This window comes from Oreochromis aureus, linkage group 1 (assembly GCF_013358895.1).
Source record: "Oreochromis aureus strain Israel breed Guangdong linkage group 1, ZZ_aureus, whole genome shotgun sequence".
In the NCBI taxonomy this organism is placed as follows: domain Eukaryota; kingdom Metazoa; phylum Chordata; class Actinopteri; order Cichliformes; family Cichlidae; genus Oreochromis; species Oreochromis aureus.
Window position 1 is genome coordinate 38,347,566 of NC_052942.1, and position 15,998 is coordinate 38,363,563.

General features: G+C 39.3%; 1 protein-coding gene across 1 annotated transcript in view; it reads left to right on the top strand.

Moving 5' to 3' along the window:
* The window catches only part of LOC120441124 (neural-cadherin-like), a 370,842-nt gene that overhangs the window by 244,395 nt on the left and 110,449 nt on the right, over nt 1-15,998 (top strand). The window contains exons 28-29 of the mRNA XM_039614938.1: nt 35-264; nt 12,478-12,755. Of these exons, the coding sequence (XP_039470872.1) occupies nt 35-264; nt 12,478-12,755 (508 nt within the window). The remainder of the gene's footprint in view (nt 1-34; nt 265-12,477; nt 12,756-15,998) is intronic.

Below are 15,998 nucleotides of genomic sequence, written 5' to 3' on the forward strand. Positions count from 1 at the left end.
TGTGTGTGTGTGTATGTATGTATGTATTGCTCAGACATCACAGCGAAGGAGTTCATTGAACTGAGGGGGAAGCAGCGGAGCCGCTACGAGCTGCTGGTGGACTTCCTGTCTGAGATGCTCTCGGTCCCACCTGATGATGTCAACATCTTTAGCCTCATGGACGTGAAGGAGCGAATGCTGGATGTTCGCTTTGCTGTGCATAGTGGCCCATCTTTCCTTCAGCCCGAGAAAATGCATGGTTATCTGGCCGCTCACAAGCAAAAGGTAGGTTATTCTTTGTGTATTTTAGGCTTTTCTCAACACTGACACTCAGTTTTTTCATAATGACGTCCACTCAACCTGATTATTGGCCAATCTGTTGACAACACAACCTCTCAAATGATGCTCACGTAATCTAACCAAGTGTATGTCAGTGAGCAAGTGCACTGCAACGCCACTTGTAAGGCAAGACACTCTGACATCTCACATGCATGTGAGTAAGCCTCCCAAAATTGGGTTGTGCTCTCTCACTGTATGGTTGCAGTTTTTGGTTGCAAGCACAAGATTTGCCTCTGGCAATGTTTTGGCTGATGTCTACATTAAAATCTAACATATCAGTTAGCAGTCAAAATCTGTGACGTTTTCTCATTTTGCTGGATGCATGCCTGACGCAGGCCTGACAGTCACAATTCTAGGCAAAACAAAGAAAAACCAACCAACCAACCTAACTGCAGCAGAGATAAAACAAGTAGTGTGTCAGATTTGTCAGATGACCTCACCCGGAGCCACAGATGGTGACTAACAAAACAACCAGCTAAACCTAAAGTGTAGTACTGCATATAAAACACTCCCCCTAAGCCTGTCACACAGGTGCTGTCACCAGATCTCCACACCACTGCTGGGTCATTTGATCTGTCATCGGGTTTAGTTTAGATTAGGTTTATATAATAACACATTGTGTTAAGCTAACCAAAATATTACTGCTTTGTTAATGCAGACCTAGTATTCTTACTGTGCCTGGAACTGGAAATATATCCAGGTCAACATTAGATAGCTAGCAAATGTTAGCTAATTAGCCCTAATTAGCACTCACTTCTTATTCATCTCCAAAATGCCAGCATAACTGACACACCCAGTTTAAAAACACACATCATTTTCTGTACTTTTGTATGTTTCCACCTTGCTGGTGGTTTAACTGGAGAGACTTTACACAAAATGTATTTAAAGCATCACCGAAGTCGGCAAACTTGTCTCCTGCTTTGGAAAAACACATTTGACCTGATTTCTATGCTCAAAGACTTTTTGAGAGAAAAACATATAGTTTATCTAAACTCTATCTTCTATGCCTCTATAACTATACCTGACTGTGGTTTTCCCTCCCCTGACCCATCAAATGCCAGAGTGTGGCTGTGTTGTGTACAGCTGTGTCATTTGACACCTGTAGCACACACTGAACGTGCCCCTGAGACAGAAGGACCTGTCACGGTACAGCAGCTGCCAATCCAGGAAGCAAAATGATAACATTGCTGCTTGATGGCCATGTAGGTGCTGAGAGAAAGCACAGTGGCGTATCCTGACTTGGTGATGCTCACCAGGCTACCTATCAAAACTGCTAGTTGTTGTCTGTAAACAATAAGCTGTCATAAATGGGGAAAACCTGTCTCACCTGCTTCCACAGCAGTGTAGGCGGTGCTGACATGCAGCAGTAATATTCACCAAACAGTGCTTTCTGCTGTGATCTCTATTGTTTGAAAACAACTCCACTTTGCAGCCCTGACAGGCCAATTGACCTACAAAAAACAGCCCCAGTGCATCAGTTGTCTGTATTTCCCGCATACAGTTTAAGTGAAATAAGCTGCTTTCTGTGGGTTATGATTTTCTGCATAAAGCTGGTTCCAATCATAAATTCCTCATAACCATTGTTAACCCACTGATAGTCTGTACAAAGGTAATATTAATTTTCATAATCCTGATTTTTATGCTGATGATATCTTTGTGTATGTGTTGACTGCACCACAAAACAGTGCTCCCCCAAATGAAAGCTGCTTTTCAGGGCATGCACACCTACAGTTGAGTCCATAATATTTGGGCAGTTTTTTCCATTTTGCCTCTGTTTACTGGTTAAAGTCCAGGGCCCGTAGGTTAAGTTAGGAGCTCTCAGAGAGCTCCTAACTTAACCTAAAAATTCCTTGCCAGGAGTTTTAGCTTAGAAGTGATTCCAGAACATTTTCAGTGAACTCTGAGCAAGGAATGGATGGAAAATCCTATCTTAGTGAGGAGGTGTGGTTGAGTCATCATTTCAAAAGCCGTGATTGGTTGATCCTACAAGTTTGATGGAAATGAGCTTTTGGTGAGAATGAGCAAAGGATGTACCCTCAAATCAATAAACATAATTATACACTCTAATCTTATGCTGACTGTAATTGTAAATAATATTTCACATTCAAGAAAATATCTGGAAAATGAATAGTAAGCTGTAGGGGTTATAGCCTAACATTAGAATCTAAAATATGTGAAAACTTAAACTCATTACACCCTGTTCAAATAATGATTCGTGTCTTATTTGCTCATATCAATATCCTAGCTGGCATATTTTGTACTTTCACTCCTATATGGACCCCATTGAAAACAAGATGGCCTATCTCAAGGGGCTGTCCCTAATGAAGAAGAAATCACAACGTTACAAGTCCCAATGTGGTCTTAACGAGGGTAACACGGCTCAGCTTTTATCAATGTCTGTCATTGCTGGCTGGTCTATTTGTAAAGGCTTGTTAACAAATATCCTACAAACACAGAAAATAGAGAAAAAAGGACTGCATAAGCCGAACTGGACTGAGGAGCAAAGTTTGTTGCTGGCCCAGTTGGTGAACGAACATAAAGGTATCTCTCCTGCCTCTTCTGTTGGCCATTTTGTGCAGCTGCTTAGGGGAACTCTTAAGCCACTAAAAGTCCTCTTCCCTGCTCTTAGCAGATCTCGCCTTAGGAGCCCTTTTAAGCGCTAGGAATCTTGAGGAATAGCTTTTATATTAACTGGGATTGTCGTGTCACTTTTAGGGGAAATTCTAAGAAAACGTCACGACTCTGAGAATTTTCTTAGAATTTGGCCGCTAGGAGCCACTTTTTGCACAAAGATTCTTTAGGGATACGGGCCCTGACTTTTAGCATTAATTCAGGGGTTTAACAAATTCACAATATAAACTATTTAGAAATGACACCCTCATCTATTCATAGTCCCCATTTTCAGATGCTTCTAAGTAATAGGAACAGCTTATATAAATATATAAATACATATAAATATATCTTTATCCTATAGATATTGTCCAACATTACAAAAAATAATACACTGGGGGAAAAGTGTGTTATTCTTGCTTATTTAGAGACAGAAAGATAAAGAAATTAATCGGTATGCTTGTATCCCCTTTAAATTACTGAATACTGTCCAATATGGTGCATTTTGATTAATTACGCAGCTATCACCCCGACCTGTTAAATGAAAAAGACGAATGGTCTTAATTGGCAGCAGTATATCTATGTTTTTATTTATTAAAACACAGATGCTCACTAGTCAGTTCAGATATTCAACTTTCTTAGTTGAGGTCAGAGGCAATTATCAAATAAAGGGAGAGTTTAGATTCTCATCAAGACTCATAACTGGGGGATACTGGTTTCTGCCATGCACCTAAATATTGTGAAAGCTGAAAATATTTCTCCCTGTTCAAGTTAGGGTGGGTTTTGTGTGTTTTAAGTAAATGAATTTTCTTGAGTCTGCGTTGATGTAATTTGTTCAGGTCTCTCTAGCAAAAGAAATCCCGATTTTTGGCACAAATAAACTTAACCAGTAACTAAGTAAAAACAGATGCTCATTTGTACTGACAACTTCATTTATTTACTCTGCAACACATTAGTGGTTGTGCATGACAAGAAAACAGGCTGGCACAGCCAAGTGAGCATCAAAAGTGTCTGAGAAATTGATGGATTTAGGTCATTTTCATCTACATCATGTCTCATTAAAGTGAAAGCAAACCTCGTAGGGAAAGACACCAGCCTTGACATCCAAACTCTTCAACTTAATTTCTTTTGCACAACACTTCTGTAAAGGATGTTTTTGACTGGCAGTTTTTGTAAGTGCAGGGTTATAAGATTGATGCCCTTTTTATTTATCACACATTAGCCTGGAAATAAATATGTGACGAGGCTGATGATACAAATGGAAGTGTGGCAGCGTCTGTTGGGCATTAGTTAGACATATGATTTAAAATGCTGAGTGAAGTTAACTTATCAATTAACATTTGGTTAAAAAAAAAACACGACCAAAAGAGGGAGAGAGAGATTCCTCCTATGAGTGACCTGTTGGTTATACGTTTTCTACTATTTTTACCCACTAAAGCACCATTAAAAAATTTAATCTGGTTCCACCCAGTTGCTGTAGCTCAACAACACACGTTCCCATTCGAAACTATGAATCAATACATGCATATTGTTTATAAGCAACAACTTTAGGCTGCTGTTGTTTTTCATGAAAGCTTTGCTGCTTTTAATAATTTATAGTTTAGTCCAATTACTCCTTAACAAATATAAGCAGTGATTCATAAAGCAATGCTATAATTAGCAGTCCAATATTAAATGCATTTGAACAGATTCTGCAGTTCTGCGTACCACATGCCACACTCAGAAAGCTTGTGTTATTCAACACACTAGTAAGTCACAGAGTGGTGACTCGAACAGAGTAGCTGTACTGAGTGATGCCTTAAAAAGGTGTCTGATACGTTTTGTTTTGATGACATAATAATGAAAAAATGATTTCAATAGCAGAGATTAAATATTTGAACCAACCTTCATCTCCACAACCATTCAATCCAACAACACTCTCAGGGCTATGTGGATGACATATAGTCCTGTCTTACTTTATAAAAGTCAGACATGAAGCTGTTTGTTACCTTTTTTTATTTAGTATTTCCATTTGGTATCTGAGTCTAAGGTTCTCCCTAGAACTTGAAATTAAAAGGTTTCCAGTGGAGTTTTCACAAAGAAATGAGGTATTAGATTGTTGTATCCTTGACAGGTTTTCTTCTTCGTTATCAAATTTTTGCAAGGTATTGAGCTTACGGTGTATTCTTCCCTGGAAAGATTGTTGAGGGTAGTTGGTGATATGTAATCCATCCATTCTTAACTGCTTATCCAATTCAGGGTCGCTGGGGGGCCAGAGGCTGTCACAGCTGTCAAAGGGTGAGAGGTGGGGTACAGTCTATCAGAGGGCTAACACAGGAAGACGGACAATCATTCAAGCTCAGATTCACACCCACAGCCAATTCACAATCACCCATTAAATTAACATGCATGTCTTTGGACTGTGGGAAGAAGCCTGAAAAACAAAAGGCAGAGAATATTAAGTAATATTTGGCCATATCACTAGGCTCCATTACAAGGTTCATGAGATGATTAGCAGTTTTACTTAGCTCCTGAATGTCTGATTGACAGTGGCATGCTGAAAATTCACTCAGTCTGTTCATGCGCTGAGATACCAAAATTTGCATTTAAAAGTTTAAGAAAACAGTTCATATAGTTTTTGAAACGTTAAGGAAATCAAAATTCAAGGCAAAAAGCCCATGATACTGTTGTACAAGTGCCAGCACTGAGTCTGAATCCCCCTCTGGACATGGACCTGATTCGAGAACAAATTTTTAGGCTGGAAACAGCTGGTAATTCAACACAAGTGTTTGGTAGAACCGTTCTCGTGTATCCAAATGAACCAGATCTGCTGTAAACAATGTAGAGTTTAATTTAACCACTCTGTGCACAGCAGGTGTGAAAACACCTCGGGGTGTGATCACATCTTGCGTGTTTCTCAAAAGGGCTTTCAGTGTTTGCACTTTTCTCCAGCAGATTGCTTTTCGACTGTGTTTTTAACTTGGTCACATTCAGCATTAAGTGTACTGATCACATGGACTTGGATTTGATTTCTATATAGTGGCTTCCTGAAACATCATAAATCTTTGTCTCAGTAAAGAGGGCAACACTTGCTAATGGTGAGATGTTATTATTTAGTTACATGTTTCTATTAAACTCACTAATATCATAAATGTGGTTGTGTGGTTGCCATCTTTCCTTCATGATCATTTTTTAATTTAACCTTTATTTATAAAAGTAGTCCCATACCACATCCACATCATTGTGGAGGTATTTTGGCTCACTCTTCTTTAGCAGCTTCGCTTTACTGCTTGCTTAGTGTTGCACGGTCAGAGCTCGGGGTGAATTCATTGGGACGTCCACTCCTGGAAAGACTTCTGTTTTTATAGAAGTGGTCACGCTTACTCACAATGACTTATTAAGCTGCGTTTGATTAGGCTGATCCCTGTCCACCTATAGAAGAGGGAAAAGGTGTATTTAATTTCTCACACACCACATCGAGTCCTGTGAAAACCTTTTATTGTGCCTGTAAATGCTGCGATGTTGCAAAGCATTATGCTAAATCTCCACTGTTTGTGTGAATCATAAAGAAATGCTGTTGTTTTGTTCTAAAATGCTTTGCCCGTAAGCGTATTTTTGTCTTTGTTCGTTCCACTGTGATCTGTAAATTGTAAAGCACGCATGATTGAAGTAGACTGACTGAATGTGGAAAAGCTGCTGAGCCATCTCAGGTTGTTCGTCATCTGTTTTGTGAATGGGCGGATGCTTCGTGATTACACGTGTGCTTATTTATTTACACGAAAAGGAAATGAAAAGGGAATGTAGTGTTTTTAATGGTTAAATTAACTATCTCGTTAATTTAAATAGAAAAAAATGATACAAAAATGTTGTTATTGGTTCATTTAGAACAGATGTTGCTTTCCTGAGCTCAAGGTCATCTTGTCCTCCTGTTTGACATTTCTATAAACATGATTTCATGAGAGACCGTTCAGTCCTGAATGTTATTGCATTCCATTTTATTTTGCTAACCCTGTCTTAGCCTTTGGGACCAAATAAACATGCATAATTATGTTGCATTTAGCCTTCCGTACTAATGTACTGAACAACATGTCAGTGTGTTGGATATACACATGTACATTTTAAACAATATAGCACTAGGACTTGACTTGTTTCATCAGCCTTCCCAGTTTGAGTATATTTATCCAAACAATCCACTTCTGGTTTAAAGCCCTTTTTTGTGTGATGCCATTTATGGTGTCCAAAGTTTTACCTCAGCCTTGTGTAAGAATTCAAACCATTTCTGGTATGTGGGACTCGGGAAGGTGAGACCTGATTTTGACTGTTGTACTGGATTATTTCTGGGCCAACCAGGAAAAGAAAATATATTATACTTCATGGTCCATGAGTATGGAACATCCATTTAAATCCAGCTTAATTTGACTCTAACAGAAATACACAGTGTGTAATATGCTTGTAATTCAGTACTTTGGCTATTGCACAAAAGAGGGGAAGAGGGGGGAAACCACAAAAAGAGAAAGACAGAGCTGTACTTTGTTGTGTACAGTTATATTTCTGTATTTAATCGTATATTGTATTTCTAAATTACATTTATAGAAAGGAAAGGTTGTGTTAAAAATGCATTCCACCACTGCAGAAAGAGAGTTGGTAAAACACAAACATTTTACTTTATCACAGTAATGCCCCCTGGTCGCTGGCTTCAGTCAGACCTCATTTCACGTTTCAGAAGTCTGAATGGAAGTAGGGGACCTGTGTGTGTGCGGTTGTGTGTGAGAGAGCCTGAACCATAGACGCTGAATTGTATGCATTTCACAGCACAGAGAGCTGAACTGGTGTCCTCAGAGGGAAAGATGAGCTAGTTTGGATTTGCGTGTGTGTCTGTCAGGGAGAAAACAGCGAGAATCCAGCTGTGATCATGGTGGTCAGCTCAGGTCATTCGCCACACTCAGCCCTCAGCCACTCAGCTTTCTCTTCAGTTAACCTCTTGTTGTTTCACGTGACTATCAAAGGATGGAAAGATTTAAGATTCAGAGAGGGGGAAAAAACATGCAAGTGTACAAATAAGTTTCCAGGATGAGGAAAGCAGGGAAGGAGAGAAAGATGTGTAAGTGGTGAGGTAGCCGGGGCTTTCAGGTGTGATTTGTGAGGAGAGCGCGGAGCGTTTCATCTGAATTCAGCCAGGTTCTCCGGAGAAGACATTGATCAGAATGAGATGTGAAGCGTGGCGAGAGAGGATGAACGAGAGTCGGAGAGATTGGGGAGGGTGGGGGAGATTGTGAGGGGGTGGAGCTGGATGAGAAAGAAAGAGGAAAAGGAGGAGGTGGAGGAGGGGTGTAGAAGATGAAGCAGTTCTTATTATTAATGTTCTCAATTCTCCTGTAATGCCTCAGAAGTAGGAGATTTTTAAAAAAAAGTCTTTATAGCCTCTCTATTTCTGCTTGCTCTGCCTCCATAATGGAAGTTATCCCTCGGTGTTTTCAATCCATCACGCTCCACTTGACTGTTAATGATACTACACTGGTTTTTGACTTTTTTTTAAAAATCATCGGTATGGTGCTCAGATACCAAGGTTCATGTTGTCATTATAGTAATGTGGCCCCGAGGGCAGGGGAGAGGACTGAGGGAACTTCTTAATGCAGTGGAACAATAGTCCAAGGAACAATAGATCCCTTTGGTCCTTTATTCCTTGCTATACACACTGTTCTGCCTTTGAAATTCAGTGCATGTCTCAATGGAGACCAGATACAAAAGATGGAGCACGCTCATGTCTGTGCAGTCATTTAGGCTTCCGGGGATGCAAACTCCAATGCAGAGTACAGTAGTGTTCTTTTAAAAGAAAATGTCTTTCAAAATAAAATTATTTTTACAAAGAATGACAGATCGGTGCATGCTGCAACTGCAAAGAAGTTTAAAAAGTTGTGCATTATACATAAATAAGAAATAATGAATGAGAGGGAGGGAAACATAAAATCTCTTCTTCTTTTGTGAGTATTTTGAAATGCTTTGTTGGTGTGCCAAAGTAACTAGAAATACTAGAATGAGCAAAGCCCTCCATCTGGTGTCACTGAATAGGACGAGACCAATGAAGTGATTTCCTGCACACATGGCTGTGTAAGACGCTAGCAGACAAAAATCAAAAGTTATTTTCAGCTCACCCACTGCTTTAAAAACCAACTGACAGCCAGCATGACTCTGACTCCACCGCAAACCACCTTATCCCCAGATATCTTACTCCTCCTCATACTCCCTGTGTCTGGCGTTCCCCTCTTCATTGTACCCCTTTCTCTCCTTTCCCTGCGGCATAGTCTGCCTCTCAGAATTTGATTTATGTGCTCAGTGTGTCGCAAACACTTTTGCTAAACTGCATACATACAAACATACAGTCTCTGTCTTGCACCTCCATTTATACCGCTCTCCACCAAGTTCAAACCATGTCATCTTAACTGTTTGTAAAAATGTTTGAACATCTAAACTGTAGAAACCACCACATGTAGTTTTCTTATGCAGGGCACGTTTCAGTCAGAATACTGCAAATGATGACGTTTGCCCTCCAGTTCCAGCAAATATTCAAGACAATTAGAACTTTTTAGGAGCTACACTCAAAAACGTCCACCCCTGCTGGATTCCATTACAATGTCACAATGGTACACAGTACACAGCAGATGCCGTTTTGTTCAATCTGAGTTGCATGCTGTGTTTCAGATATATTTTTTGAGATCAAAGGCACAGCTTGAAACATAAAATTTTATTTTAAGATGAAATTGTTTTCACTTATTACTTTAACAGAAACTTTGGAGAGGACAAAAAGCAATAGCTACTTTATCCTCATTACTGTACTAACTATATTCATTTCAGTGGAGGAGTATGTCAGTTACTGGTTATCATGCCAAGATATGACTGATATGGTACACCATTGTGCACACTGTACTATTTTTGTGAATGTTGAGCATACAGAGCCAACAGCTCTTCCACCGGTGTCCAGAAGTTGCATACTTATGTCTTGTTTAATTAAATATAGATAACAAGTTGAGTCTCAAGTCACTCAATAGTTTTCCTTTAAAGCCAGGCTGCTGTTTTTACTTAGCCTTAACAAGGTGCTGCACATTGCTCAACATAAACATACAAATGGATATTGTACGCTTAAGATTTGAGAGTGTGCCTGGAGGAAAACAACACTGAGTTAGTAACACTGGAACCATTGATAAGTTCAGCTTTAATATATTTGCAACATGCCAACAGGTTAATTAAAAACATTTCCTCATGTTGATTGAAAACGTGCATAATGTTTCCTGCAAACCAAATGAGCTTTTGCAAATTTTGTATATGATTTTTATATGATTTTCTGGCAGATAGATGGGGTTTCCAAACCACATTTGGCTCATAGTCTGTCATAATACAGTGCACAGTGATACAGACCAAGGGCACAGGAAATGGGATTCAAATATCCATAGCTATATTTATATATATATATATGTGTGTGTGTGTGTGTGTGTGTGTGTGTGTGTGTGTGTGTGTGTGTGTGTGTGACATCATCTATAGGCCTCTTTTATTGAGCTCTCATGCAGCCACCCTCCTTTCAAATTAATTTGCTGTAAGAATGCATATACCTTCAGCAGCATTAGATGAGAGAAACCAATGAACAGAAGCATTTGTATCTGAGTTGACTATGAAGTACAAAAATTAATGACACAGGTAGTTTAAATGAAAGAGGCGAGTTTTGAATGGGAGGACATTACTGCTAATAATGTCAGATGTTATGAGACATCAGTCAGAAATATAACTGATCCATAAAACAAAATCCTTATCAAGGTTACAGTCCCTGCAGCACCGCCACGGAGAATAAGTGCAGTTAACTGCACTGCATGGTTAATCAGTGCAATTGATTCACACCGACTAAAGTCCAGCCAGTCCAGAACGTTGAGCATAAAGCGACCCACTTTCATATTCAGTACTATCTACCCCCAGTATGTCTGTATGTGTGTGCTTGCCCCTCTTCGTGAGCACACAAATGTGAGCACAAACTCAGTTGACCTTTGTCAGCTTTACCAGTGAAGGTCGACTCATCCAAAAGCATACAAACAACATACAGTTTCCATTTAATTTTCTTTCACATCACTTTATCAAATTGCTCAACCTGGAGAGTCATAGTTTCCCCTCTGCTTCATCACCATTTAGCCCACTTTTCCAGGAGCCGGTGCAGAAAAATAACTCAATTTCTTAGAAATGAACTGCCTTCGGTAATCCAAACACATCACACCGAGTTTGCGCTTATCAACATTGTTCCCAACTGGTTGTGCATCCGAGTCAGACATCAGATGTCCAACTTACATCTACATGAAAATGAAAAAATAACTTGATTCAGAAAATTATAGTTACTACAATTATTTCACTGAAAAGATTCAGTCATGACTTTTGGGGCCAGACAGTAAACATAATACACATTGAAATACTTTAACGGGTACGCAGGCTGCAGCATAATTCGATCGGTTATGGCAAAAGAGTCCAAACACTTTAACATTAAAGCTGGATTGGAATCAGTTGATTTTCTCTTGCAAGTCGAGGGATTTGCAGCCAGCGTGGCATAGCAGATAAGCTTAATTTTACTCATCTGTTTCCAAGGAAAGCTTTTACATTCTTGATGTTTTTTATTTAAATTGGCACGCAGCACCACAAATACATCTAGTTGTCAATCAAAGTAGATTATCAGGTAATCAGGGTGCAGCTGAATGTATGAGACCCCCTCACTCATCTGGTGTTACAGATTTTGCTTCCCGATTTGGGCTGACATCTAACGACTAAACTTGGGTTACATTTACCCGTGTAATTACTTTAAATACTTCTCACCTACATAATAGTGAGTTGTACTGAGAGCTAAAGTTTGTCAAACTAACTTTAAACTTTACTTCAAATTATAAATAGCTCGCTTTATACAAAAGTCAGGCCAACATTATCCCACACACACACTCAAAGGATTTAGTCAAACCTGACCTCAGCCACATGTTATTCTCGAGTGTGTCTGATGTGATCGTCACTGCAGCTGCTTCATTGTGAAAGCTGTCAACACTGTCAGTACTTACCATACAATTTAAGCGCTTGGATGGGTATGCAGAAAGTGCAAGCCTATTCTCAGAAAAGTAGGCATATTCTGTGAAGAACTATTAAACGAGACCAAGTGAAATACTCGCAAGTGGTGTTTCAGTATGTAGCTGTTAATGTTTTTGTGTTACATCGTAAATGACAAAGTGCAGAGGTCTGGGTTCATTACCAGACAAAGGTCCATGTTACTCGTCTTTGTCCATTGATTCAGCCCAGTCGGCACTGTTTATGTGCGGGAAGTGGGTGAGGTGTTGTTGCCTCTCTAAAGTGTCTCCTACCAGTTCATGTCTGTGCAAAGGGAAATACACCCTGTTGTGCTATTTACAGACTCAGAAGTAGAGGTCCAAAATAAATCCATACCATTATGATGCCCGCTGTTCTTGGAGTGATAAAAGTTCGACTAAAATTTTACCCTGTGTTTTTACCGTGACATGACAGTCTGCCTGATAAGTGCTCTCTTTTTCTCTTTCCGTCCAGCTCCAGTCTTTCCTGCAGGTCAGCGTGTTCCAGGTCCGGGTGGATGAGTGTCCCAGCTCCGAGTGTGGCGGGACAGGTGGCTGCTCCAACACTTTGAATGTGCGGGACACGCCCACTGTGGTGGATTGTGGGACTATGAGTCTTGTGTCTGTGACAGTTGAATCCACAGCGGTGTGCTCCTGCCCAGGCAGAGAACAGTCCCATCAGCCCTGTGCCACATATCCCAGAAACCCCTGCTACAACGGTGGAGTGTGCGTGGACACTCAGCATGGCTACAGGTGAGTCGTTTTCCTCTGCTTTGTTTTTAATCTTCTTTTCCTCCCTCATCCCAGATAGTCATTGCAACGGTCTCTTAGAGTTAAACGCAAGGTTTTTTTCTTTTTTCACCAAGTTGTCACAAAGTGCTCCTCATATGGGATCATTACACTGATGGGATTTACATCTCTAATGTTGTAGGGTCTGTAGCTTACAATATTAAGTACATTGAGATTACTGATCATGTTGAAAATTAACTTCAAAATGCAACAAAATGTTCAACCTTCACAGTTGCATTATGACACTCACAAAATGTTGTTGCTGAATGTCCTAATGTAGCAGCGTACGAACTAGAGCAGGTTGTTTTTAGTTGTTTAGAAATATGTTCACGTTAATAATTAATGCCTTTTAATTTCACTCATTTGCAGAATTTTACAAAAGTAAAAATTATAAATTATTATACTCGTGCAGTACTTTAAATATATAAATGGGCTGCACAGTATGCACATCATTAGTGACCTTACACTATTGCAATTTTTCTCCTATCACTACATTTGTGCCTAAATATAAAGTGTAATTAGATGAAAAGCTTTTCTGACTGTGCCCTCATCCATGTCACTTTTAATAACCTTTATTTCTCATCAATTTCAAATTTCCATTTAGGAAGGTAGCAAAGTGAGATGTTCACTGTCATTTGGAATAACTGTAGACGTGATTTGGAAATGAAAAAAACAAAACATGTGTTTTTAAACATTATTTCGCGGTAGAGGGGTATTTTGTTTGTTTTTATGCACGTGTATTTTCAGGATATTTTTCATGTTTTACGACCAAAAGGTTTTATTCTTAATGAACGTATTAATTTTACCGTTAATTTTCTCATCCAGCTCATGTCCTTATATTTGTGCAGATTTTCACCGCTTTGTTGAAATGCAAATATTGATATAAAAACTACACAGATAATGTCCTACTGTCTTTACAACATTTCAAAGGGGTAACAGAAAATGACTGAGAATAACAGAAAACTATTAATAATAAAAAATAAAATAATAGTTAAAATTAGCATACCTTTAGGGAAGCTATCAGGACAAAACCCAAAAGACGTTCTTTAAATTGTATCCTGTGTGTCGTTGGGTTAGTCAGTCCAACAACTGCCAACTGCAGATGCACTGTGACTAATCATGTGCAAATAGATTCAGTTCTTGTTGGCAATTTTTTTAATTGCATTGTGAAAGTTAATTATTCTTTGAAAGTTAACTTCTCAGGAAGGAAGGCCACTAACTTAATTAAATAATGATAAATCAATAAGAGTCTTGCATAAAACTGCCTAAAACAAAAAAACATGGCGATGGAGGATCAGACAGAGTCAGATATATTTGTCCAGTTGCTCTGGGGTATTGTATACATCCTCCTACTTGCTATATAGACCAAACAGCCTACTTATGATCTCAGAACAAGAGGACAAACAGGTTCTGGGTAAATGGTTTACCTGGTTGTTTTGATTCTGACAGTTTTCAGTCTTGTGGTGAATGATGAAGAATCTTGTGCCCCTTTTTGATGGACTAATTGACAGGGGATTTCTTTAAATCACCCTGCCGTTCTCTCTTCAGCTAAGACTCCTGAGTTAGAAAACACAAACACTGCAGTTCTTTCACTCGCGAGGACGGTCACAGAGCACTCGCACAGGAGACACTCATGGACTCGCACTTTGTCACCGTCTGCGTTTCTTTCTTTATACAAGATGTTTCTGTGTGTGTGTGTGTGTACAAAGATAACAGAGTTATTCTCAGAACTCAGAGCTGAGGTTCCCCTTTTCTAAGTCTGTATGTTCCAAAACAGAAAGAGGAAGCTGTAAGTTGTTTATCACAGAAGAGTTCATGTCAAAAGTTATTAGGTGAAAAGTCACGTAGACATGTGCTTAATGATCAATAAAAGAATACATTTCATGTTAGCTGATCATAAAATACACGATTTTCCTTTGACACTAAAGATGTAAATTTTGAAACCAGCACACAAATTTGTAGTGTCATTTTAAAATCAGATTTTTTACAAGTAAATAATGCATTCAGTGGAAACTTCAGCAGTTTGGGTATATCACACCTTGGTATGCCATGTATTTATGTCAGGATGGGGCATATTAGAGACTTGCTTGTGGGCAGGTTTTGGACACACAAGCATAGAGGCCTAATCCATTGTTGGTTCTTTGGATGTTTGTTCATTTTGTTTTTCATTTTTTGGGTCATCCGCTTTCTTTGAAGCATTAAAAAACTAAAGTAAAATTTCTACAAATTAGACAGTCGTTATGAATAGCTTGCATTATAAACCTTAAAGTTATCGTGCTGTTTGACAGATAAGGTCGGGTCACATTGTACTTCCATGTGATTTTCAGTGACATCAGAACAATGATTGTTGGAAAGGCATTCAAGAATGACTAATCTCAGAAAATTAGAAATGCGATCACATGGCAAATACACAGGTGTGGTTGTAAGCCTCTCCACTGCTTTGCTAATCCCCCTGCTTGTTGAGGGTCAGCTTGGAGAGCAGACATCACAGATATAAAGAAATCCCAAGCATCTCGGGTTGTCATTGAAAAGCGAGTGCACTGCAAGTAAGCCTGTTCTGAGGTTTGAATGCTCTTTCCTGGCATCGAGATCAGTCAACATCTTGTAGGGTTGGTTTATTTTTTGCCAAGATTTTACTTCTGCCAGACATGAAGAAGTCCCAGTGCTGCAGCTTTTCTACTACCTGAACTACAGACTAAATAAGTTGTAGAGTGTGGGATGTATGGCAGGAAGTCAGGCTCCAGTTTGGCTGCTGTGTTGTCTACAAAGAAGTTGAAATGCCAAGAGAAAGACAGTGATCACTTATTACATTCAGTCAGCGTAAAATCAGTAACTGATTAATTTCCAGCTTTCAGTGATGTCTTGCCACAGTGCAAGAAAACAAGAGCTTTTATGAGGGGAGAAGATGGAAGCTGGATGGAAATTAAAGGCTTGATAATAACCTATAAACATATGCTTTTGAGACTGTGATGGAGAGATGAAGGCAGAGCTCCTGTGGTGTGTGTATAACTACATTCACTCATGCAGTCCTGACTTTAGATGGTAACTCGCAAATGATGGTGATTCAAAATGTAAAGGAAATTATTATATCAAAATAAACGCCTTGCCCGGTGCCACCAAAGGAAATCTTTATTTTGCACAATGGCAGCAAATGTTCCAATAATCCCATAACTCCTGAGCTCTTAATTTAAACTCCCAGCCCTTTTC